Genomic DNA, 27652 nt, shown 5'->3' with positions numbered 1-27652 from the left:
CAGTTAGGCTCTGATAAATACCGGGCAGGTTGGACTCTGGTTAAATTGTTTCTCCTGAGGACAGGCCTTGTTAAGAGCAGAATGCTTTGGTGGATTTCAGGATGGTTTCTTTCCCCCTCCCCCTCCTAAAAGCACTGGGTTTTTTGCTCACAATCACTATGAGAACCTGGTGGAGGTTTCTCCTGGAGGTAAAGCCCCTGTATGACTAGGTCCCCCTGTAGTTTTCTCTCTCAGATTTGTGCACACTGAGCCTACAGCAGTTCATCAAGGACAGTTCAGTCTTCCCTTCCTTGGCACTGGTTTTAGAGAAGTTGATGTTGATGGGTTTCTCTTCTAGTCAGCTCTGATTCTCTGTATTTGCTCCCTCTTGGTCTCCAGTTTGGGTAGCAGCAGTTTTCTCTATGATCTCTGTTCTCCTACATATCCAGAAAGAGTTCTTGACTTTTTTGGTTTGTTCAGGTATACCAAAACCCAGAAGCTGATGTCTTTTCCCTTCACCTTCTCTTATCCTTCCCTCTCTCAACTTGTTAGCTCTACTTTTACATACTTAATATTGAGAACATTGGCACCTTGTTCTAGAACTATAATTCTTAATTTTAATGTTTTGACTTTAGATTGACTTAATCTAAAAATTCAATGTAAAAAGGTCTTTACAATATGATATAAATATTTTTACTTCCGTTCCAGGCTTTGTACTGTGATTACATTCTTTTACTTTCTCAACTGCCTTTCTGTTTTTTTCTTGCACTGTTGCTTTCATATCCATTCCTTTATTTTTTCTGAAATGTTCCTCCTAGAGCATTCTGTCAGTGTGTCTGAACTGGTTACTGCTTAGGCCAGTTGCCTAGCAGTTCTCCATTGCAACATTATTTCTCTGTTTTCTTGGTATGTATCTACTTTTTTTCTGTATACCCTGTCTCCAGATTTTGCTAAATAACACCATTTTCCCAAGAAAGAGTTCGTAGGAGATAAACTTATTAAAATTTCTTCATCTATGAAAGTATCTGTTTTTGTTATCATATTGATACTGGATATAGAATTCTAGGTTGAAAATGCTTTTTCTTAGAACTTTGAGAATGTTGCTCTGTTGCTTTCTGGTTTTCATTATTACCAATGAGAAGTCTGATTCTAATCCAGTTAATATTTTTTCTGAAGCAGTCTTCCTTATCTCCCTGCACTATGCCTGTTTTGACTGCTCTTAAGATCTTTGTTTTATCTTTGCTATTCTGAAGTTACACAGTAATCATGTGTATAGGAATTCTTGAACTCATTATGTTGAGCACTCAGTAGACTCTTGCAATCTGCAAACCTCTCCTTTAGCTTTGGGGTAAATCTCTTGTTCTTTCATATCACTTTTCTTCTTCCTCTACATTGTTTGTAGATATATCATTTTAATAAAAATTTGGCCCATCTAGATTAATCTTCTTTGTTTCTTTTCTCTCATATGTTCTAATTCACCTTTCCCTTTCCTGCTTCTGAAGAAAAAAATATTTCTTTAATCTTCTCATATTTTTGCTGAACTTTGTATACAATTGACCATTGAACAACATGGGTTTGAACTGTGCAAGTAATGTGCAGATTTTTTTCCAACAAGTATACAGTTGGCTCTTGGTACCTGTGGGTTCTGCATCATCAGGGATGCAGAGGGCCAGCTATAGGACTTGAAGCATCCTTGCATTTTGGTATCCCTGACAGGCCCTAGAACCAGTCCCCTGTAGATACCAAGGGACCGACCAGCTGTATTTCTGTACCTCTTATTCTCTGATTTTTCCTTTTTCATAGTATCATTGCTCTCCTGTTCTTGTTTTGTGGGTGAGGCAGTATTATCTTAAATCTCCCAGAAGATACACTCTATAGAGTATTTTTAAGTGATCTTTCTTCCTTGAATTATGTCTTTCAGAGTTTTATTTTCCCCGTTTGTAACTTTGGCAGTTCTCTTCCATTTTGTAGGCTTTCTTCAATTGGTTGTTGATCTTAAGAGGCAGTAGAAAAACTGAGTACTGTATAATGGGGAATAACACTTCAGAAGGCTGCCTCACTTAAGGAGTGGGTCAGATGTTCTTTATAATTGGGTTGCTAAATGCTAGAAACAGCTTTTCCCTAGGGCAACAACTCCTGTCTGTGTCAGCAGTCCTAGTACTTCCTTCACATTTGCTTTTGTTAGTTTTTTGTTTCTTTGTTTTTACTTGGAGGGTAAAGTCTAGTTGCTAATATTCTGTGAGCAACTGTAGGGATAGGGAACTTCATCTCTGTCCCAGTCTCACTCTCAGTCATAAGTCGCATTTCTGAATGAGTCCCTGCATTGTGCAGGCCAAAATGATTCTTCTCCGTGGATATTCTTGGCACTGACTTCTTCTGTCCTGCTTCATTAGGTTATGGCACCTGCTTTTCTTAAGTTTACTTCTTTTGGCTGGGCTGGGTCTTCGTTGCTGCGCGGGCTTTTCTCTAGTGCAGCTGGCGGGGGCCACTCTGGTGTGTGGGCTTCTCTTGGCAGTGGCTTCTCTTGTTGTAGAGCTTCGGGGTCTAGAATGTGTGGGCTTCAGAAGCTACAGCACGTGAGCTCAGTAGTTGCGTTTTTCGGGCTCTAGAGCACAGGTTCAATGGCGGTGGTACCTGGGCTAAGTTGCTCTGTGGCATGTGGGATCTTCCTGGACCAGAGATTGAACTTGTGTCTCCTGCTCTGGGAGGCAGATTCTTTACCATTGAGACACCAGGGAAGCCCCATCTGCTTTCTAATTGCTAAAATTTACTTAAATTTCCTGTCAGTTCTTTGTCCCCCTTTTCCTTTTGTTTATTTTTATGAATTGCCTTACTATCATTTTAAAAAGATACCTGGAAGGAAAGGAGATAAATTTCTGTGTTTGGTGTATTGTCTTAAGCCACAAGTTCAAAATACTTGTGAAGGTATGAGGGCACCCTGTATTTTAGAATTTAAAGACTATTCTTCAGAAATTATAATAAAACCCAATTTGGTGCTTATAGGCAATAGCTCTCAGCTCTCAGGAAAATGTGGTTTTCAAGAATGATTTAGTCTTTGACATCCCTGACTAAATTAAGTATATTATGATCAGGATGGTAAGTAAAAAGTGATAATAATGATATTCGTGGACCAGACCTTGTTGTAAGTGCCATATGAGATGGTGTATTCTTTTCCCCAGTTTACGTATGAGGAAACTGAGGCACATTAAAATTATATAACTTCCTCAAATACTGTATGAATGATATAGAATGATTGCCTAACTACAGTAATCTCTGTAGGTATTAAAGCAAACTATAATCTACTTTATCTTTTCCTGGAAAAAAGAAAATCCGGGCAGCCAGGATTCTGTGCCCTTCAGTAAGATGTTACAGTTACTCAGAGTTACAGTACTTGACTATGTTACATTTTAAAGCATATTCTGTTTCTGCAGATTTGTTCTACAGTTGTACAAGTGTACAAAGATAGATACATGCACATGAATGTTTATTGCATTATTTGTAATATAAAGCTGGAAAAAACATAAATGTTCATCAGTAAGGGGCTGGTTAATTTGCAATAAGAATATCCATGCAATGGAACACTGTGTTAAAAAAAAATAATGAAAGAGAACTATATATGCTGATATAAAAAGATCTTTGAATAGTATTATGTGGGAAAAAAATCATATGTAGTATGACCCTATATGGGTAAAAGGTGTATGTGAAGTATGTGTGCGCATATGTTTGTATATGTGTAGAGAAAATTGGAAAAACATAAAAAAATTGTTACTTTTGATGAGGATCATAAGAACTTTTAATTCTGTATCCTAAGTATATCTTCTTTCTTTTACCATGAGCATATAAGTTTTGTAATGTTAATAAAATAAAGGTTAATCGTTTTCAGTAGCTGTCAGTAGTAGACCAGAAATCACTCGCTGGCCCTGGGTTTCCTAAATGAGTTAGAATCTAATGGAAAGGGTGTGGGACTCTTTATCTTAGGGACTTTAAGTGGTTTTCATGATCAGATAGCTGTGTAAGCTTTTGCACAAATATGCATGATTTTAAATAAGGGAAAATTACCATAAAGAGGCAATTTAAAAAGTGACTCCTTTGAATAATGTTGAACTAATAATAAATTTCTAAATTTGGATAAATGATTTTCTTGGAAATTATCAAATATTTTAGAGATAGAAAACCTAGTTTATTCCCAATAACATGGAAGAAAATGAGTTGTATATCAGAGATGCCGACCCTGTGTCATTGGTGAATTGTCTAATAAATCTTTAAGGATTATGTAATTCCTAATCTATTTAAAGTATTTTAGAGCAGGAAAAAAGTAAAGCTTGCTAGTTCTGCGTACAAAGCCAACTAATATCAGTTCCATACCTTTCAGATATAATATTTTTTTAACACTTAGTCATTTTAAGATTGTGGTTAAAATTTTATATAAATATTATTTGAAAATGTAATGCGCCATGACTAAATGGAATTCATTTTAGGGATCAAAGGGTGGTTTGATGTTAGGAACTCTATTAATAGAGCTATTAATAAGGCCAAAGAGAAAAATTAACCATCTTTTCATTTTCTGCCCCAAAATGCACGTAATAAAACTAACATCTCTCCGTGGTTTTTTAAAATATAAGGCCCCAAACAAAACTATTAGAATAGTAGAACTAGCTAAATAGTTTCTTAACAAAGGTGTTGCACAGTATTAGCCAACAGTGTCCTTAATGATAAAACAGTGAAGTGGTCTTGTTAAAGTTAGAAACCAGACTGTACATGAAAATTGCTGTCCCAGTTAAAATCTTAATTTATTTTGATAAGTGACTTTAAAGATTATTTGAAAGATTAAGTAACATGAAATTAGCAAAGGAAATTCTAAACAAGAACAAAAAGCGAAGGCTGGGCTAACCTTACTCCAGGTATTTAAATATTATAAAGTTAAAGTAATTTTAAAAGAAGGTTAAGCTGCTATATCCCAATTTAAAATAGTTTTATAAAAATAAAGAGATGACAAAAAAAGAATGCTACAGATCCAGGAATAGTTATGAAGAACTGTGTAACACAGGAGGTTAAAAATAAATACATCTAAGTATGTGAGTGGCTTTTCAAGTTGCTGGAGAAAAAGATGAAATGACAAAGATGAGAAACATTCTCATACTGACAGTGAGAGAATAAGTTTCAGTAACCTTTTGGAAAGGCAGTGGGCGATTGGTAATACGTTTTAAAATATACTGATAGTTTGGTCCAGCAGGTCTCCTTCTAGGAATTTATTCCAAATATTTCTTTAGAGACAGATTTTGTCTACTTCACAGATTGTGATAGTAATTTAGACTTCTTGGTAATTTCAATCTTGATAGACCTCTTTAGACTATTTTGTCAGGTATTACTTTGTAAATTTATATGTCGTAACGTGTTTCTTCCTCTCCAGTGTTCACACAGTGACACACATGCCTGACTTGGGTCACAGAATGAGTCTCGTAAGGGATGCAGCCGGGAGGAGCTGTAGAGGAATAATTGCATTTATTGCCTCTGATTCTTTTTATCTACTCTTTTCAAAACATCTTTCTTGAGGCGGCAGCTTGGCATACAGACTTCTAAAATTTTGTTATGTGTGCTACAGTAGAAGGCTAGTATTTCTTCCTGCTCTTCTACCCCATCCCACTCCCCACTTCACCCTTACATCCTGGGAAGAGCTTTGGGTTTGGAATCAAAAGACCTGATTTCTAGTGTCTCTTCTGCTGAACTAGCTCTGAGACTTAAGAGAAGCAAAAGTACCCTTCTAAACTTTCTTTCTCTAAAGCCAAATATCTTAACCTGTTTTGTACTTCTCTTTCCACTTAAATTCCTCCTGTTTATTCCCTAACCCATTGCTAACTGGATTTTACCCTACCGCATCCCTATAACTGCTCAAGTAACAAAACATAATTGCAAAACATGGAGTATATTTCCCCCCCTTTTTGGCGGTTCTACTGCTGCTCCTTTTTAGAAATTATTTATCAATTTTCTGATTAAATAATATTATATGTTTTTGGAGTAAATACAGCCTCATGTATATAAATATAGAAATATTCCTTAATCTCAGCACCCAGAAATATATGCTGGCATGTTCACTACCATTTTTATGTATATATATATTATAATAGGATTGGGTTATGCTTATGTATATACTGCTTTGTGTTCTGCTTTCTGCTTTCATAACATTAATCCTGTAAGTGAATTTTAAAGGCTACATATTTTTCTCATATGGCTGTTCCATAATTAATTTTATATATTCTTGTGAGTTTAGGTTGCTTCTCATAACACCTTGTATGTAAATCTGTATGTGCAATGATTGTTTCCTTTAAAGCTTCCTCGCACCTTCCAAAGCCTTGTCCCCTTTGGTTTCCCACTTTCTGCTGGTATTTTTTCCCACTTTCTCTTTCATAAGCTCCTTTTTATATATACCTGCCTGTTAGGTTTCCTTTTGTCACTCTGGGCTTGCTGGCAGTCTTATTTATTGGTCCCCCAACTTCAGTCATGACCTCCTGTCTGCTTCCCAGGTATGGAGCATATCTCCTCGATGTACTCCCTTCTGAACTCTACCTCTTTGTTCTGTTCCCGGGATATCTCCCCCTGAAAATCCCACAGGCACCTGAAACAGGGGTAATAGGGATAAACAAACTACACGTGATCTCCTTTTAGGTCTTCCCTTTATCTAGCTCTTACCTGGTATATTTTAGATGCTTTGGGTTATAAATAAAAGTATCTGAGATGTATAATGATCCTTGAGGGGGTTCCAAGTGGGCATAATAACCATAACACAGTGCCTTCACACCCTGCATGGCTGTGTGCTCTTCCATTCCTAACTCTCACCCTCCTTTTCCCCATAGTTCTTGTAATGTAAACCTGCCTCTTTATCCTCCTTGCCCTTTTAAATTTACACAGAAGTGATGCCCCTTAGTGGCAGAAACAGGAACTTCCTCCCATGATGATCAGTCATAGCAGAAATTGACTGTCTTCATTCCTTGTGAGAGAAAACAAATGGTTATTGTTATTGTGATATATTGCTGAACCATTGATAGGTACTTTTTTGCAATTCTACTAAATACTTCTGACTTAGTATCACAACATCTCAGGTACCTTAATCTTCCTTTGAATGTGCTGGGAAAAAGAAAATAGACTAAATATGCTCTCTTTGTACAAGAATTTGGATTTTTGAGAAGCTCAGACAAGGTTACTTAGTGCTTGTTTTAGGGTTACTTTGTGATGTCTGTATCTGCCAAGTCACTTCAGCTGTGTCCGACTCTTAGCGACCCCACGGACCGCAGCCTACCAGGCTCCTCCATCCATGGGATTATCCAGGCAAGAGTACTGGAGTGGGTTGCCATTGCCTTCTCCAGATGTCTGTATAGTAGATATTAATACACCTTTTGGGATTATAATTTAATTTTGTAACCTAAAATTCTCGTTTCCCCAGTAGCTCAGCAGTAAAGATTCTGCCTTCCAGTGGAGGAAACATAGGTTTGATCCCTGGGTCGGGAAGATTCCCCTGGAGAAGGAAATGGCAACCCACTCCAGTATTCTTGCCTGAAAAATCCCATGGACAGAGGTGCCCGGTGGGCTACAGTCCAGAGAGTCCCACAAGACTGAGTGGCTGAGCACAGTTTGATACTTGTAGTAGCCAGTCAAGAAATATTTGTTGAATGACTAGAACAATCCTTAAAAGGCTTCATGCTTTTCTTTTTTAAAAAAGCAAACAAAAATTGTTGTTTTAAAGAAAGTAGTATAACCACATTAAATATAATCTGGAAAGTAAAGAGAAATAACCCATATTTGCAATCTTACCTAGCAAACTTGCTGGTAGAATCTTCATATATCTGGTTGTTTTAAAGTTTGTGTTTATGTGGTCAAAATTATGGATCATGCCCTTTCCCACTTAGTATGTCATTTTATGATTTACCTTAAATGACTGAGTGATAATCTATTAGTTGCAGAAACTTTTGACCCTATTGTATGCACAGTATTTATGAAGAAGAAGAATAGATGGTACATTTGTTTCTAAAAGATATGATTCTTAAGAAAAAAGTTATTCTAATAAAATGTAATTGTTTATCACATGAATTTTACTAAGTAAGAATGATAACCTATTGTAAGGTCAGTGCCTTTTTATTTTCAAACATTTAAAACTGAAGCTTGAAGAGTTTGGTCGTCAGTTGAGAGTAATATGCCATATGTCAGCTGTGCATTTTGGAAAAGTTACAGAGGTCGGATAGCTGCTTATGTGGAGAATTATTGTCATAATTCTTGATATTAACATTTTTTCTTTTATAGATTATGGAGCTTTGTGGTGCAACAAGACTTGGTTATTTTGGAAGAAGTCAGTTCTATATTGCTTTGAAACTTGTAGCTGTTGCCCAGTCTGGCTTCCCTTTAAGAGTGGAAAGTATAAATACAGGTAACTATGGAATATATTAGTAACTGAAATGAAAATGAACTTCCAATCAAAAGTGAAGTCAAGTCAGTAGAACTGTGGAGTCTTTCTGATGTTTCAGTGGCATTTGCGACCTTGAGTTAAAGTATCGTGACTTTATTCTTGCCATGCTTTTTTCATTTGTTAATATTAGAAAAATGTGTCTACCTTAACTCTGTTATGGCATTTATGTACTTCACACATATTTTATGGTAATATAAAAACTTAAAATGGCAACTTTAATTTACTAAAAAATGCTTAGAATTTAGATGAATAATTTTATCAAGGTAGCTGATGAGTTGTAGTGACTATCTTCATATATGCCTTCCTTATATTCTTTTCTACTAAGTATAAAACAACATTATACTTAGTGTTTTCCTGTTTGGAAAAACTATGAAAGTTCCATTTGAAATTTAGAAAGTATTAGTTAACCAAAATTTTGATTGGTAGAGACAGTGTTAAAATATTGGCAGACTAAAACCCAAATGCAAACATCTGCCCACCCTACAAGTATGACCTAGGATAATGTGGTTTTCTATTATTTGAAGGCTTATTGATGCCTAAGTAGTTGAAAATTCTTAATTTCTTAAGAATTAAATCCTTAAGAATTTCTTCTTCATTCTTAAAATGCAGAGTTCTCTGGTTTTCATAGGGAATGGGGTGGGAAGAGAAAACTTGAGGTTTTCTGTAATGTTAGAATTTTTATAAAATAGTTTTAAGTACCACCTCTGTTTAATAGTCATCCAGAAGTTTTCAATGTGGAGCTCTCGTTTCATTGTTCTAGAATTGAGAGTTTACATTCTTTTTAGGTAATTTTTATTTCCTTTATATAAATACTGCATAAACATTACTATTTTCCCTCCCTAATGTGGAGATTCTAAAGAGAAATGCAGATAATCATGGTGCAGGGAAGTACGCTTTCTTCTAAAGATGCTGCTGCTGCTGCATTGTTCTAGTCTAGAAATGTTCAGAGACATTCTCAGTCTTTTATCCTTTTCTCTGTTTAAAAGTGAATTAAAATATTTGCATGTAGGAGTGTCATAGCTGGACTAAAGTGGGACGTATAACTAAACGCCTTGTACTGTGTCCTTGGTAGGTGGACAGTAAGATGTTTTCATGAATTTCTTCAAAGAAAATGTCTAGATTAATCTAGTTTCAAACTTAGTGACATATTCTTGTTTTGTTTAGAGCTCTAACATCTTCCTTTAGGGAACCAGTGTGAGTAGAAACAGTCTAGGCTTCAAGGTCAGACTGACCTGGCTGCAGATCCTGATCCTAATAGTCAGTTACTGTCAGTGACCTTGGCATCTTAGAGTCTCACTTTTTTTACCTATAAAATGGGGATTTTGTAAGACTTATATGGTTATGAGATAAAATACAAACAAAGGCCTGATATGCACTGAACATTTCATACAGCTTAACCCCTTAGAGTGACCGTTTGCTGTTACTACTACCTTCTAGATTAGAGTTTCCCTAAACAATCTAAGGGAGATGATCTGAATTTTGTGGCGATAAACATTTTGTGTCTGTTGTTTCTTAGTTTTTGCAAAAATTCTTTCTAATAGCAAATTCATCTCTTATTTCAGTTTTTAATGCATATACCCTGTTTCATTTTGAAGTAATAAGTATTTTTGTGGTTAACAGTAAAGGACCTTCCTCTGCCAAGATTTGTTGCTTCAAAAAACGAACAGGAATCTCGTCATGCAGCCTCATATTCTTCAGATTCTGAAAATCAAGGGTCTTACTCTGGTGTAATCCCCCCACCACCTGGCAGGGGACAAGTGAAAAAAGGGTCCACAAGCCATGATCCTGTCCAGCCTCGTGCATCTGTAGATCAGCAGGTAATCATGTACATGTACATGCTGTCAATTGATGTACTGTGGGAATGCTTACACTAAAGCATTTATTGACGGCCTGAGTAATGACATTGTTACCTTAAAATTTAAATTGTCAAATAATGATGTTCTTTCTAGGAACCTGTGTCCCCAGTAGTCTCGCCACAGCAGTCTCCACCAACTTCTCCACACACATGGAGGAAGCACAACCGTCATCCCAGTGGAGGAAGCAGCGAGAGGCCTCTTGCAGGACCTGGGCCGTTCTGGTCTCCCTTTGGTGAAGCACAATCAGGTATTTAGAATATTTTTTAAAGTAACATTTATTAAGGATTGTAAATGGAAGGAAACTTGATAATGTTCCTTTAAGAGTTGCCTCTAAGTCAGCTTTTAATTTATAAGTTCAGTTCAGTTCAGACGCTCAGTCGTGTCTGACTCTGCAACCCCATGGACTGTAGCATACCAGGCCTCCCTGTCCACCACCAACTCCCGGAGTTTACTCAGACTCATTAAGTGCCTTAAATAGAAGCAAAAGCCAACTGTGAAAGTTTCTAAGTAAATTGAATGTAATTGCGTTTACTTACATATGTGATGCTTAGACAAAAGTTTATAGGTATCAGATTCTATCTGAAGGGTAAAATGTATGAGAGATATATTATATCGGAGATATATTCCCAGGTATATATATTAGATTAGTGAAGGGAAGTATACTTTGTTATAAAAATGATTCTGCTGCTGTATTGCTTATTATAGCAGTAAACTGGTTATTATGCCAAATGAGGTATAATTTTAAATTGGCAGATAAGATTCCATTTTGGAAGTTGTTAATATTTCCTCAGAATTAGCTTTTTAAAAGAAAACTTGTTCATATGTGTGGTGATTTGTTATCATTAAAAACCTGGTAACTTCATTTTTTCTTCCAAAAGTGAGTCAGCATGTTTACTCATTCTGTTCTTAGGTTCTTCTGCTGGTGATGCAGTGTGGTCAGGACATTCTCCACCTCCACCTCAAGAAAATTGGGTCAGTTTTGCTGATACTCCACCAACCAGTACTCTTTTAACCATGCATCCTGCTTCTGTCCAGGTGTGACATTTTATTGGTATTGCATTTTTATTTGCTTCATTAAGAGTATTGCTGCTGTCACTGTTTTTATATTTTGCCGTTGCACATTTTATAAATGCAAGTTGACTCTTTTATTAAAACAAAAAAGAACTTTGTGCCTTTTCTTCAAGTCTGTTTTCATTGGAATGTTTTATTGAAAGTTTTGGCTGATTTTCTTGCTAATCCCATAGTGAAGTTTTGAAAGGTTTCTGCATCTAGGAATGTATTTGCTTGGCTTTCTTAGCACCTTTTACATAGCTTTCTGTTGCTTACATATTGCTATCATTCTACACATTTATGTAATCTTTGTGCAAAAATGTTTAATAACCTATATAACAAATATGTGGTTTGTTGATGAGTTTGTTAAGACTTATTTTTAAATATCCACAAAAAGTAAGTTTTACTTTCAAAGATAAGTAACTTAACGATCTTGGTCCATATAGGCATATAGATAGATACTGTACTGAGGAAAAAATGTTTCATTACAGGACCAGACAACAGTACGAACTGTAGCCTCAGCTACAACTGCCAATGAAATTCGTAGGCAATCCAGTAGTTATGACGATCCTTGGAAAATAACAGATGAACAAAGACAGTATTATGTAAATCAGTTTAAAACCATTCAGCCTGATCTAAACGGATTTATTCCAGGTGAGTTGTTAAAAACAGAAGTTCTTCTAAATGGGATAGGACGGTCTCAGTTTCATAATCTCAAAGATATGGTTTCATTCGTCAGTGATGATAAAGGATAAATTAATTCTCAAATTGTCTAAAAAGTTTATAGTCACTGGAAACCAAAAATATGACATGTACACATGTTAAGGTTACCTTTTTCTCAGTGGCAGAAGTCTTAAGACTCTTACCTCACATTTTATTCTTGGAGCTGTAAGTTCAGAATAACACTAAACAACACTGTTTTAATATTTCAGGATCTGCAGCTAAAGAGTTTTTTACAAAATCAAAACTTCCTATTCTTGAACTTTCTCATATTTGGTAAGTATGGTATATCATTAGTTGGGTAATGTGGGTTGTTTCAAACGAGTTTACAGCAGGTAGATTTTTGAACTTAAAAATAAACTATGAGAGTAACCTTTTCAAGAATGTTCTCGAAGAACTCAGTATTGCCTCATAATATCCAGCTTCTCTCTCTCTCTTTAGAAAGGAACTAAGTGATTACTCTGCAGTAGTTCTTTAAAGTGTGCTAAAAGTTTTTAAGCTGTATCAGCTGTTTCTTGTTGAAAGAATAATGTGTGGCATAAAAGCTGGTTTGCTCATACATGGTTATGTCTATCCCATTTGGTTTTTAACAGGGTTAGTAAGTCCTATACCAAGGCATGATCTCAAGAACATGCTTAGCTCCCATTTAAATTTAGACTGAGACTCAGGATAGCTGGTGTGTAGTTGAAATTAGCCATTAGAACACATATTGCAATCACAAATTACTTTTTTAAAGCAATTATCAGATAAATAAGTGTTATTTCTACTTTATGTCAATGTATTTATTTATATTCTGAATTACTTTGTTAGTAGCATCTTTAGACGCATAGGATACTATGGTAGGAAGCAGGTAGATAATGCCTAAAACCAAGAACTGACAAGATATGCATGCTGTTAACCTTTATGTAATTTAAGGTAATAAGTTTAAAAATGATTGCTTCTGCAACCAGGAAATGAACACCAGGGTGGGGCTGCTGTTTCAATGTATCAGGACTTGTAATTCTGTTAGATGCTTTAAAATGCATACATGTAGAAATTTGATAACAATCAAAACAATTTTTAAAAATTTCAGTGACTTATTAAGTAAGCCAGGGTTTAACTAAAACCTTTTACTAGAAATGCAAGTGTGTTAAAGGTCATTTTTTGGTGACTTTATTTATTGGGACTATTTTTTCAGCATTTTATTATGAGAATTTAAAGTATACAGAGAAGTGTAAAGAACTGTGCCTTGAACACCCATATGCCCACTGCCTACAATTAACAGTTTGCTATATTTGTTTTGGGCTTCCCAGGTGGCACTAGTGGTAAAGAACCCGCCTGCCAATGCAGGAGACATAAGAGACCCGGGTTCGATCCCTGGGTAGGGAAGATCCTCTGGAGAACGGCATGGCAACACACTCCAGTATTCTTGCCTGGAGAATCCCATGGGCAGAGGAGCCTGGCAGGCTGTATAGTCCATGGGGTCACAGAGTCGGACATGACTAAAGCGACTTAGCATGCACATACTTGTTTTATTACATGTCCTTCCATCTGTGGAATTTTTTAAATTCTTAATTGCTATTTTCTGGGAAATAATTTCTCTTGCTTCTTTTTGAAACCTAAAAGAGCCAAAGCAGAATATGATTATATTAATAATAAGTTTTTATTCTAGGGAACTCTCAGACTTTGATAAAGATGGAGCCTTGACACTGGATGAGTTTTGTGCTGCTTTTCATCTGGTAGTTGCTAGGAAGAATGGCTATGACTTACCGGAAAAACTCCCTGAAAGCTTAATGCCCAAACTGATTGATTTGGAAGATTCGGCAGGTAAGATCAGGAGCTGAAGAGACCTGACTGCATATCTTCATAAATATAACACTTGATTCTTAAAGCAAAATCAAGATGTTATAACTTAGGTTAAGAGCTTAGCCATTTCATCAGAAGTACATAGATTTGCCATCAGAATAGACTGTATGGGCTAAACCTGGAATAATGGTTTCACTTATTTAGTAAACTTGAAATAAAAAGATAAAGAATATATGCCACTGTGTATGCTACTGTTTCACTTAACGCTTATGAATTGTGAAGCTCTGAAGAGCATTTCACAGTGTCTTGTTATTTTGTAGCATTTAACTGTATTATAAATTATCTGAAGTGGGTAAAGTAGCCAGTCTTCATTATCAGCATTTTTTCATTTAATGCATCTTAATTTGTTGAAGGGAATGCCTGACTTATCATTAGATCTTTGCAATCCGAAAGCATTTCCTTTAAAAAGCCCACTTCTTTTCTTCAGACTCTGAAGAAGTCTGGAAAATTTGTATTTGATTATAGATAATGCTTTTAAAAAATGTTTACCAGAAAGTTTTTAAAAGGGCTCATATTGACTGGTAGCTTTCTTTAAAAGGAAACAGGAATAGAATACATTTTTCTTGCATTCTGAATGAATAAGAGGAAATTAATGCTAAATTCTTAATAAGTTTAATTAAAACTAAATTACTGTTTTCAAATTTTTTTAATCTAAATTCTCTTTTGTGTATTATGTTGGAAGGAATTTTATAGTTTTAAGAAGATAGAACAGAATTTGGCTCTTAAAAGGGCAACTTCTGTTTAACTCAAAAATGAAATGATCTGACTTCTTTTTCTAAATTATATGGAAGGAACCACATACACGTCATTACTGTCCAGAAGAGAACAAGTCTCCTTGGAGTTAAGAACCTGAGTGTGCTTCTAGTTTGTTAATTACTCTCTGACCTTGGGCAAGTTCTAACCATTTACTCTGTTTTTTCATCTGTTTCTCCACCTGAAATGTGAATTTTACCTATTTTAAGACTGAATTGTATCCTAACTTATTACCAACCAATAGGTTGATTAAATAATTTACTCTTGGTTTCAGTTTTTTACAAACACTGTGCTGTGAGAATCCCAGGATTTTCCTGATCATTTCAGGTAGTTATTTGGTATCAGTTACCCTCTAACTGCTCACTTCCCTGGTGGCTCAGATGGTAAAGTGACTGTCTACAATGTGGGAGACCCGAGTTTGATCCCTGGGTCGGGAAGATCCCCTGGAGAAGGATATGGCAATCCATCCACTCCAGTACTATTGCCTGGAAAATCCCATGGACAGAGGAGCCTGGTAGGCTACAGTCCATGGGGTTGCAAAGAGTCAGACACGACTGAGCGATTTCACTTCACCCTCTAACTTGAGCTGAAAGCTAAGTGTTTTTGTTAGATAACTTTGCTTTCAGTTCAGTTCAGTTCAGTTCAGTCGCTCAGTCGTGTCCGACTCTTTGTGACCGCATGAATCGCAGCACGCCAGGCCTCCCTGTCCATCACCATCTCCCGGAGTTCACTCAGACTCACGTCCATCGAGTGGGTGATGCCATCCAGCCATCTCATCCTGGGTCGTTCCCTTCTCCTCCTGCCCCCAATCCCTCCCAGCATCAGAGTCTTTTCCAATGAGTCAACTCTTCCTATGAGGTGTCCGAAGTACTGGAGCTTCAGCTTTAGCATAATTAAGAAATAGATAAAAACTACTTCTTTGTTTAGCGTATTTGTTAGGTAAGCCAGAAGGGAAACAGTTGTGGTAGCTACAGACTTGCTGTATCATTGATTTATAAATTGAACCTTGTATGTAGAGATTTTCTATGACTTTAATTTTGTAAAAACTGGTAGTGTACTAACAAGAAATGAGTCAGACTTATTCTGTTGTATGTCATTTTCTGGAGACTTCTGTGGTCTTATTAACTGTTGGATTCAGATAGGTGAAATCTGGCTTTCACGTTTTGGCAATGGAGTCTTTTTTTTCTTTCTTTAATTTAAATAAAATCTTATTCTTTGTCATGTTGATCTGATGGAGTTTTAAGACTGATGATTCAAGAAGTTCTTTCCTGGGCATTTGTCTTTTTACGTCTGCTGGATTTGTTTAGCACAGAGACACTCTGGTGTTTTGCCTGCGTGTATCTATACACTATTGCTCTAACTATAATTTTAAAGGTGTCAAAGACTCAGTTTTTTCCAATTCTAATAAATATTATATGGTTTTCCAATCACATTTATTGTAAATGTTTTGACCACACAATATTAGATTAAAATCTGCTTTGCCTACTTATAAATGATAAATTTGGAGTTCTGTTTGGAGGTGGGAAGAACCATTTAATCTTTTTTCTCTTACCTATTGTAAGCCTGAGATTTATATGACACAAAGTCCCTTGAAATATAGGAATTGTGTGACACTGATGCAATCAATATATTTAAAAACCATTTTTAAATAGCTGTGTTTTTAGAAGTTCCCAATTAAAGGAGAAATACCTAAATACTTTCTTTTGGCTGACCTGAGAACTTATCATAAATATCCCTTCTGTGGAGTCTTTGTGACTTACAGGCATAGGTGGTTTCTGTCTTCTCTGATCTTTCGAAGCATATCCTACGTTGCTGTTAATTTCGGCACACATTATGCTGAATCCTGTTCTTTTGTTCTCTTCTTTCTGCTACAACATTCTGAGCACCTTAAAAAACTGGAAATGACCATACTCATTTTTAGTATCCTCAGGACCTTGCACTTTGCAAGCAAGCACTAAGTAGCTCAGTAAATAATTACTGAGTTCAGTTCGGTTCAGTCACTCAGTCATGTCTGACTCTTTGCGACCCCATGAACTGCAGCACGCCAGGCCTCCCTGTTCATCACCGACTCCCAGAGTCCACCCAAACCCATGTCCATTGAGTCAGTGATGCCATCCAACCATCTCATTCTCTGTTGTCCCCTTCTCCTCCTGCCCTCAATCTTTCCCAGCATCAGGGTTTTTTCAAATGAGTCAGCTCTTCACATCAAATGGCCAAAGTATTGCAGTTTCAACATCATTCCTTCCAATGAACACCCAGGACTGATGGACTGATTGGATCTCCTTGCAGTCCAAGGGGCTCTCAAGAGTCTTCTCCAACCATAGTTCAAAAGCATCAATTCTTCGGCGCTCAGCTTTCTTTATAGTCCAACTCTCACATCCACACATGACCACTGGAAAAACCACAGCCTTGATGAGACGGACCTTTGTTGACAGAGTAATGTCTCTGCTTTTTAATATGCTGTCTAGGTTGGTCATAATGTTCCTTCCAAGGAGTAAGCGTCTTTTAATTTCATGGCTGCAATCAACCATCTGCAGTGATTTTGGAGCCCAGAAAAATAACGTCAGCCACTGTTTCCATTGTTTCCCCATCTGTTTCCCATGAAGTGATGGGATTGGATGCCATGATCTTAGTTTTCTGAATGTTGAGCTTTAAGCCAACTTTTTCACTCTCCTCTTTCACTTTCATCAAGAGACTCTTTAGTTCTTCGCTTTCTGCCATAAGGGTGGTGTCATCTGCATATCTGAGGTTACTGATATTTCTCCTGGCAATCTTGATTCCAGCTTGTGCTTCTTCTAGCCCAGCGTTTCCCATGATGTACTCTGCATTATTATGCTAAATATGTGCCATTTTTAAAGTAAAATATTTTTCTTAACATTTATATCTTTGAAAATAAAATCATTTGTTGTCATAAGTTTATGATGTTTTGTTATTTTGTTTAGTTGCTAAGTCATATCTAACTCTTTTGCAACCCCATGGACTGGACTCTGCCAGGCTCCTCTCTCCATGGACTTTCTCAGGCAAGGACACTGGAATGGATTCCCATTTCCTACTCCAGAGGATCTTCCTGACCCAGGGATTGAAACCCCAAGTCTCCTGCATTGGCAGGCAGATTCTTCACCACTGAGCCATTAGCTCCACAAGTATTCTGTATTTATAATTTAAAAAACTCTTATAGAAAGGTAGATGATGAACAATGATGACAAGTTACAGTTGCTTGTAGGCGTGCAAACGTAGGTGGGATAAATATGTATTTTATCCAAAGTCATTTGGACAGATTTATAGGATTAAATATCAGATGGCTTCTCTGGTGGCTCAGATGGTAAAGAATCTGCCTGCAATGTGGGAGACCTGGTTTGGAAAAATCCCCTGGAGAAGGGCATGGCAACTCACTCCAGTATTCTTGCCCGGAGAATTCCATGGACAGAGGAGCCTGGTGGGCTACAGTCCATGGGGTCGCAAAGAGTCAGACACGACTGAGCGACTAAGCACAAATACCAGATAAACCAGAAAACTCTAAGGCTCATAGGTAGAAGTACTTGTGTGGACCTGAATTAAAATATTTACCATTGAACATCTCTGAATTTGGCAATGCAGTTCTTACTGTTAAGTTGCTAAGTCACGTCTGACTCTGTGACCCCACAGACTGCAGCGTACTAGGCTCGTCTGTCCTTCACTATCTCCCACAGTTGGCTCAAATGCCTGTCCATTGAGTCAGTGATGCTGTCTAATCCTCTCATCCTCTGCCACTGCCCACTTCTTCTTCTGCCCTCAATATTTCCCAGACTCAGGGTCATTTCCAGTGAGTTGGCTCTTCGCACCAGGTGCCTGAAAGTATTGGAGCTTCAACTTAAGCGTTAGTCCTTCCAATGAATATTCAATGCTGTGCAGTAGGTTCTTATTAGTAACCTATTTTATATATATAGTATCATATATGTGTCAATTCCCAGTCTCCCAATTTATACACCTCACTTGAAAAAAGATTAAGGTTATAGTGCTAGCCTACCACAACTGTATCTTAAAGAAAAAAGAAAGCATGTTAAGTTGCTATGTATCTTAAAACTCCATGACTCAGTTTCCAAAGAATCATCTTTTTAGCACAATTGCTATTTTATGTATATATTTTATGATCATTTGATCAGGCTCTTAAACTAGCTTAGAGGTTCCTGGGCAGGTAGTAACCAGATCTGTCTTGTTCATGGTGTCTAACAGGGTGCAAATTAAGTATATAAGTAGGCGTTCACATTTTTGAAATGCCCAAATGACTGAACCACTTGTTTTTTAAAACCGTTTCCTGTCTTCACGCCACACTGCTCACATGAGTACCTTGGTAGTATCTGGTTGAGATGCTCAAAGACAGAAAGGAATTTGTTCACTATTCTGTGTCCTTCTCCATAATCACTTCTTTAAGCAGTAAGATTGAGTGTATTTCATTGTTCTTAATATGATACATAGCATAGGTCTCCAAGCTCCTAGTGGTACTTAACATGAATGTTTTTAAAGCCAGAGACTTTTTATTTATGAGTAATTTGCCAAAAAGCCATACTTGAGACTAGGTTGATTACTGTTAAGTTTTTTTCACCCAGAAAATTTAACATATAAAAGCCTACAGAAATAACACATGCAGCTGTTTTTATACAAGTGCAATCACACTATACATGCGTGAATTTTTTTCTAATAATGTTGGACATCTCTGTACTTTATTACATGTAGAATTGTCACATTCTTTGTCATACGTAATAATGTTCCTTCATTCAACCAGCTTCATATTGATGGAATTTTCAGATAATTTCCTGGCTTTACCTTTAAAATGGTGCTGGGAAAAAAACAACAACAACACATATCTTTGTTTTATACAAAGAAAGTTGAATCTTTGTTTTGGAAAATTTGCTCTCCAGGTGCCTTTAGTTGCAAAGATAAAAATAATGGAAATAGGCACAATATTCACCATTACCACTACACCTAAGGAATTCGTTCTCAAGCACACCTCACCCCATATCTGTATACATTCTTAATGGTGTCATTCTTTTCAGATAGTGGGGTATTGGAATTGATGAATCAGAACAACTGCAAATACTGGCAAAGGGGCACCACTTAATGAAATTGGAAAAAGTACTTAGCCTCCTCAAATTCCTGGCAGAAATTGACAAACACTTCTCTGTTTGTCACAGAAAAGTGACAAACAAGGCTAGCTCATACTTAAAGGAGAAAATCTCTGCAAGAATGACACTGTGGGCTTTACAAGATTATGGTTTAAATACAGTAGATGTAATAAGAGTCTTGGGAATATTTAATGATACCCTTAATTATTTTTGCAGAAATGAGATTTTATCTTGATGATTGTGTTGTGAAAGTCAAAATGAAGTGAAGGATGTCTGTCTTGCTCTGTTAGGATGAGAGCTCCATGCAAATAAATGGGAGCCTCATCTCCTTGCACAATACTGTATCTTTGTTTACTGTATTTACTTATAGGCCCTCAGTAACAATGCACACTACTGAATTCTTGCTTTTATTAATTGTGCCAGCAAATTTCACCCCAAATTTTTTAACATCTTTTACTCTTTATACTCATTTTCTATGTTAGTCTTAAAGATAAAGCCCCAGTTTAGTTGGTTTTTTTCTGTTTATGAAACTTGAGTCCTTATTTTAATTGGATTAGCTTTAAATGGGCTTTTTCCATTTTTAGGTATCCTTAGACAATGGAAATCTCCCGTGTATCTGTAGGTAGTTTTCTTTGAAGTATAATAGCTCAGTCAAAACAGTATTTGCTATAAAATATTGATAAATACTGCAAAAAAAAAGAGAGCGAGAGACAAGTGCAGTTTAATTAGTATTTGGGGTAAATGTTTTATTCTTTTCAAACCTTGTTGGACATGTCTTTACTTCAGTTTTAGAAGTAAAAATCTTTGGTTTTAATCCAAAATTGAGTCCTTCTTAAGATCTGCTTACTGAATAGGTTTCCATTTGTGGAGTATCAGGGAGAAGTGGAACTAATTTTGGAACTAGTGCTTAGTTTTTAGATCCATGTAATATCATTCAAGGCAAAGCATATCTTAAACTGAGTCCTTAATTTCTTTCTGCATATGCATTTCTTGCCTCTGTCTTTTAAAAATATGAATGAGAAAAGTACTATTTAATAAGGTTTGTTTTTGAAAACTCAAAATTTATTGAAACCTGCGTTTTTAAATTAAAATTTTTTTATTGTACAGATAATATTTACACCTAAAATAAATAAAATATATAGTTACTTTTGCTTAGATGAAACTGTTAAATGAACTTAGAACCTTGAACCTTCATGACTGAAGAATTCTTCTTGGATTTGTTTTGCTACTTGAAAATAAGTTTTAAACCATAGGATTTCAGGTAGTATATATATATTTCTAAAAGATTAATAATATCTGGCAGTCATTTTTGAAATAGTTTTTTAGTATATTGAGTATAATACTAGGAAAATAAGATAAATTTGGATTAGGTAGGTTATAAACCTAGAATAAAACTGAAGCTCTTCATGAAAGAGCTTGTTCAGGAGGTAAACTGAACTGAATTCAATCTGGGGAACTTCTAGGAGTCTATGGAGGCTCTAAGGATGAAAACTACTGACTGTTTATTTGCTAGTGTTAGCCTGAAAATAAGGCTTGTATTTTTAATGTTATTATTACTAACTTTTCAGTGTAGGTTGATAGTACATCAGTATGATCATACTAGGTTGTGTCTTCCAGACAAACTTTTTTATACATGGGAATACTTTCTGCATAAAAGCCCTTTTGGGGTAGACTTTAACAAATAATTTAGGCTCATGCTCTTCTTTTTCAGCCCTGATGCTCTGATGATGTCAGGGGCAGAGCAGAACCCTCAGGAGGGAGGCAGGGTTGGCACAGTGTTCCAGCAGGAGGCTAGGTTGGAACACTGCCTCAGGTAAGAGTAAAACTACACCCCTGCCTCCATAAGAATACAGTCTTAAAGACTTAACCCTGTGGATGGGTGTGAATCCCTTTGTTGGAGTATTTGTAAGGAGCCAAGTTGGAGGAGGTGCAGTTAATTTATACACTTAATGCCTCCCTCCAACTCATGACTGTTAGTTTCTAGAACATAGGTAATTTGCTCTTTTTCTACTGCCATTTGTTCTATGTACGAAATTAAGAAAGAACCAATGGGCAATTTTGCTAATTTATTCCAGAGATAATTTTTGAATTTTCTAAGACAGTGATTTTTTTCAAAATTTTTTGTCTTAGGATCCCTTTATATTCTTAAAAAAATTTGTGGACCCTCAGAAAAGCTCTGTTTTTGTAGATTAGATCTATCAATAGTAACTTTATTAGGAATTAAAAGTGATACACTTAAAAAGATACTTCTTTATTTTGAAATAAAAATAGACTCCTTATATATTAGCATAGATATTTTAAGGAAAATAACTGTATTGCAAAAAGGGTGGCATTGTTTTACAATTTTGCAAATCTCTTTAATATTTGGTTTAATAGAAGACAGCTTAGATCTCATCTGTCTGCATTCTACATTCAGTCTGATGAGTGTTTTATTTTGAAGTATAGCAGGAGTTGGCACACTTAAGCCCTGAGACCAGAGCCAGTTTACTGTTTTTGTATAACCCACAAGCAAAGAGTGGTTTTTGTTTTCCAAAAAGAATAAATTTATCACACATGAAAATATATGAAATTCAAGTTTCAGCATCCAAAAATAAAATTTTATTGAAACACAGCCAAGCCTATCCTTTTATGAATTGCCTGTGGCTTCTTTTGACCACAGTAGCATATTTGAGTGGTTGCAACAGAGACCTTAAAGCCTACAAAGCCTTACATATTCCCTCTCTGGCCTTTTATAGAAAAAGATAGCTAATTCTTGGTCCATGAAGAAAATTTGGCCTCACATAGGAAAAGGAAGGACCATTTTCATATAATTTTGGATATTCTTTGGTACTAGCCCAAAATTCAACAAATAGTAATTTCTTAAAGATTAATTGCAGTGAAAACTGAAGCCATATTAATGAATTGTTTGTACTGTTACATAGATCTGTCTTGCACTTTGAGTGAATCTTTTACCCACTCATGGTTTTATAACATAATGCATTGATTATTTGTAAAATATCAGTTCATTGAGTTATACAGCTCTTTGAAATGTTGGAACGTTTTATTGTAAAATATCAAAAAGTGTAGTTGTTAATATTGCAACCTATCTTATCAAAGAAGTCTTTTAAGTACTGGGAAGCTCTTGAGCTTATAGACATGGTATACATTTTCCAGAATTCCAACTTTCACTTAAAAGTTCAAACTTTGTCATTGGTAATGAATATTAAAAATAGTTATTTTAAATACAGGATCACTTAATCCATTTTTGAGAAAATCTGTGCTGTACCATGTATGAATAATTATATAGTTTTATCAACTATTCTTTCAAGCATGATAGTGTTCAGTGAAAAAAGTGGCCTGTTCAGCTAACAACTGAACACAAGGAGTTTTCCATGAGAAAACCACTGCACTTTAGTATGGAGAAGTACTTTATATATGTTTCCCATTTTATCATACAGAGTATTTTAAAAATGAGTCTTTGGGTGAAATTTAATAAAATTAATAATTCTTACCACTTAATTGTTAACATTCTTTAGTGAAGTTATTGGTTTATTTATTTTTATGTATTTTAACTGGAATGCGTGGCATAAAGAACACAATGACTGCTAGTGTATTTAGGAGCCACTGGCTTAATTTTTGCTGATAAGCTAGCAGTTTTACCCACCATTGCTTTTGCACCATCAGTGCATGTGCCAGCACAGGGGAAAAAGCATTATTACTATTACAAAAATAATAGACTTTTTAGACCCCTTAGCAGAGTCATGGGGGTTCCCAGGAGTCCATGGTTCACAATTTTAAGAACTACTACTCTAGGGAAATAACTGTATTGGGATGACTATGAAGTGTAATTATTTGAGTGACTTAACTTCAGTTCTCAGCCTCAAGGGGCTAGACCCGCTGCACCTTTACACCAGTGAATTAGAGAGGTACCCAGAATCCATCCCAAACCTGAACTTCCCAGCAGTGGTAGCGGCATGCACTCTGGCCCTGAGTTTCTCAGTAGTGGACTAACAGGAAAACAGAGATCTAGACAGTCAAATGAGGGCCCGTGTGCTCTAAGGTGATATTCGGAGCTTAAGTGAAAATGGAGTATGACTTTCGAATAGGTTCTTTTGAAAATTAGTCATCCCTGTTTCTCATTTCTTTAATACCTGCTTTGAGGGATCTTTTAAAGATACTTCTGCAATCTCTATCCTTCTAACAGTTTCACTTCCAGTAAACTGTTACACCTATAGCCATATCCTCCTTCAACTGCCTTTCCCTTTATTACCATAGGAAAAAATGTCCATGATTTTTGTTCAGACTGAAAACCACAAGCTGTCTCCAAGAGGAACTTGCTGCTACTATTTCTCATAAATAATTTTTTTCATTAGTTGTTCTCTGAGAGCCTTGAGTTAAAAAGTCTTTACAGAATGTTACTTAAAGCATTTCTGCCTCTTACTGGTTCTGTATCACTATGGTACTTTTATTGAGAAGGCATGGAAGTAAGAAAGAAAGCTGAATAACTCTTGATCTTTGAAAACCAAAATTTATCAAAATATGATAGATTAGAACTTGCAGTGTGATTTGACTTATAAAGAAATAATGTCAGGGTGAGTAAAAGGGAAGTATTGATATTTCGAGGTAATCATGTTCACCTTTTCTTCACGATAAGGTGAAGAAAAATTTTGAGAACTTTTCAAAGTCTCAGTAGTTAACTCTGGTTTTAGGGAAATAACACTAAAGAATGAATTTAAATGAAGATCACAAATGAATGAATCACAAAAAGTAACTCATTCAGTAAATATTTGAGTGCCTAGTAAGTATTAGGTTCTGTGTTCAGTACTAAAGTGTGAAGGATTTACTTACGAATAGATTGAAAGGTTAAACCTATACTTCACTATTTGAGTGACTGACTTCAGTTCTCAGCCTCAAGGGGCTAGACCCGCTGCACCTTTATACCTTTATACTTTATTCCCGTCTCTATAGGAATCTGAAATATAGTACTAACATTAAATGGCAAGTGTCTTCCTTTCTGATGGAGAAACCCAGGTGCTGTTTATTTTATTCAGCTTACCCATGGTCACAAACAAAAAGATAGTGATGGATATTAGAATCATATTTTTTGACACAGGTTCTAAACAGATTAGGTGTACTCCATTAATTTGGCAAAGTTAATGTGATTTGCAGACAGGAATTATATTCAAAGCCATGTAAAACTTGGGAAGATTGGAATGAGAATTTAGTTACCATTGAAATTTTCTTCCATTTTAAAATTACAGTTTAAGAGAGAGCTTAGATGAGGCCTTAACTAATTAAAAGTAGGACATGATATCACATAATACTTTAAAAACCACTTTGAAATTGTGTCATGGATTTGTAGTCCTCTCGGTTAAGTCTGTAAATGCTAGTGAGCCTAACGATAAGTTTGTTTCATGTGGGCTTATTGACTTTGCTTTTTACTCGTACCTGGGTTCTTTCTCTCCTTTTGCTGTCTGCCTTAAAAATATATGCTGCTTCTTGGTTACAGGGAAGACTTATAGAGAAAATGCAAGTGAACTAGTGTAAATCAACATTTCCTAAAGTATATGCCAAGGGAATGTTGAGAGATTTTTATCTGATTTTAAGAAAGTTTATATTTGGGAAAGACTGATTTAAACAAAGCTTATTTGCTCTAGGTCTTGCATGGGGACACATCCAACAGAGAATTATGGTATCCTCAGATTTATTTGAATAAAAAACCTAATTTTTAAAAATGCCTTGCTGATTAATGTTCCTGGAAGTACACTTTGGGAAGTGGTACAAATCCATCTCTATTAGAAGAAGATTCAAGTACCTTATTGAATTGCTACGTAGAACATTCTTTCTCTGTGTATTTCTAACTAGATTTTATTTTTCATGGAAGACTCTGGTTTCAGATATACAATAAGTAGCAGGAATACATATTGCCTGATTAATTGTTAAAATGTTTGTTTGGGGAACGTGAGAAAAGGAAATTCAGGTGATAAATTCCTACTTGTGAAAATCTTCTGTTAGGTTTTTATGAATAACTATTCCAGAACTAAAATATTGTTATAGAAAATTTCTCTATTTTTAAATTGCAGATGTTGGGGATCAGCCAGGTGAGGTAGGTTATTCAGGCTCTCCTGCAGAAGCTCCTCCAAGCAAGTCTCCATCAATGCCGTCACTAAACCAGACTTGGCCTGAGCTGAATCAGAGCAGTGAGGTTAGCAAAGCTTCCCTTTTCTTTCACTAACGTTCACTTTTTTAAGGTAAGAAGTTCCAAGCAGGGTACTTTCAGCCTATAGCTCTTTCAGCATGCGTATGGACCATATCAAATGTGACTATGATAGATACTTGTAATTATATGACTCTTTGAGGTTTTCAAAGTACTTTTTCATACATGTACTATCATTTAGTTTCCACCATTCATTCCTATTAAAACCCTTTGCCTTAGATGAGGCAGGTGCATGAACTTAACAGTCAAAGGGTAGATGTCTTAGACAAGATATCTTACAGCCTGTAAGGGACAAGGGCTGAGGTTTGAACACAAGTCCTTTGACATTCAGTCAGCTAGCACACCCTTTGTGTCACACTGCCTTCTCATTCCTGTAAGAAAGCCTGGGATAATAGATTTCGAATCTTAGCATTGGGAGTGATATAAGAAGCCACTCAACCAGCTTTCCACATGAAAAAAGTATTCCAAGCTATTTGTAGTAATTTATTTTGTTTAATACAAAATGGAATGATTCAACCCTGTTAAATGCATTGGTTAAAGACCATTATATAAAGACCATGTTATGTAAGACCAAGCACAGCATACAAAACAGAATTTGAGACACATTTCCCCTCTGCCCCATTACTTTGGAACTCAATTATATAAAACAGTGAAAGTAGGACCACTCTGGTTAGAATAAGGGAAGAGGACCTGAGGCCCTGCCTCCACAAAGCGCTCCCTGAGGCTCCTCTGTTAAACCTTAGTGCTCTGTAGATCTCTAATTGAAAAACACTGCTTAACTTATTAGAGCAGTCTTCTTTGTGAACAAGTTATATCTATATATTTTTTCTTACAGTTTTTTTGTATCACTTTTAGATAGTGCTACAAATATAAAAGTTTTTTGACTTTCAGGAAGAAACTCCTCTAAGCTTCTGTGTTTTCCATGTCTTTTAAAGCCAGAAAAATATTGGGTTTAAGAGACACCAGTTAATTTTGTACAGTTGAAAAACAGAGAAGTAACTGGCAGATTTAAAGTGCTTGCCGCTGCTTTATGACATAAGCACAGATACCTATTTCTGAGACATTATAACATACATCCGTTGTGCTCTCAGTTATAAAACAATTTATATGAGTGTTTTTCTGGAGGGAAAATTTAAGCCTTGAAAGAATTTACTAGTAGAGAGGCTTTATAATAAGAGAATAGGGTCAGTTTCTTGAAAGCACTATTTTTGCTGCATTTATTAATTTCTGTCATTTTTAAGAAGCAGTGTCAGATTTTAAAAGTATTTTTATCAATGTCAGTTCATAAGTAAAAGTAACTCTAAGGCATCTCAATTCAAAAGTTCAATTCAGTTCATCTTCATTCTAAATAAAATCACGTGATCATTAAAAATTAGGAAGGGAAATCCTTTGATCTCTGATTTAAGCAGGTGCATTTTTTCTTCTTAAATATTCCTAGCAAGTTTCATTTTGTAGTATTTGCTAATAAGGTTCTGAATGTCATAATTTTTCTTTCTTTTTTTTTTTACTGTGTGTAGAAAATAAAAATGCTACTAAAACTAATATTGATTTTTTTTTACACATTTTAATAATATTTCTTTTTTAAAATCTCCTTAGTATATGGAATTTATATTTTAGTTTTCTGCCTTGAAGCACTAATCTTTCAGTAAATATTTATTCACCACCTGTTAATATAGATGAGGCACTGTAGGGGATA

The 27652-nt window shown here is 35.8% G+C and overlaps 1 protein-coding gene across 5 annotated transcripts in view; it reads left to right on the top strand.

The window, feature by feature from the left end:
• Positions 1-27652, top strand: part of REPS1 (RALBP1 associated Eps domain containing 1) — an 88797-nt gene that overhangs the window by 32396 nt on the left and 28749 nt on the right. For 4 of the 5 annotated variants that reach the window (XM_052645476.1, XM_052645475.1, XM_052645479.1 and 1 more), the window contains exons 2-9: positions 8272-8395; positions 10055-10251; positions 10384-10537; positions 11201-11325; positions 11832-11994; positions 12273-12336; positions 13712-13866; positions 25823-25944. In XM_052645476.1, coding sequence (XP_052501436.1) covers positions 8272-8395; positions 10055-10251; positions 10384-10537; positions 11201-11325; positions 11832-11994; positions 12273-12336; positions 13712-13866; positions 25823-25944 — 1104 coding nt within the window. The remainder of the gene's footprint in view (positions 1-8271; positions 8396-10054; positions 10252-10383; positions 10538-11200; positions 11326-11831; positions 11995-12272; positions 12337-13711; positions 13867-25822; positions 25945-27652) is intronic. The other variant, XM_052645477.1, reaches the window with a different exon arrangement.

This window comes from Budorcas taxicolor, chromosome 9 (genome assembly GCF_023091745.1).
Source record: "Budorcas taxicolor isolate Tak-1 chromosome 9, Takin1.1, whole genome shotgun sequence".
Classification (NCBI taxonomy): Eukaryota; Metazoa; Chordata; class Mammalia; order Artiodactyla; family Bovidae; genus Budorcas; species Budorcas taxicolor.
This window is presented reverse-complemented; position numbering and strand designations above follow the sequence as displayed.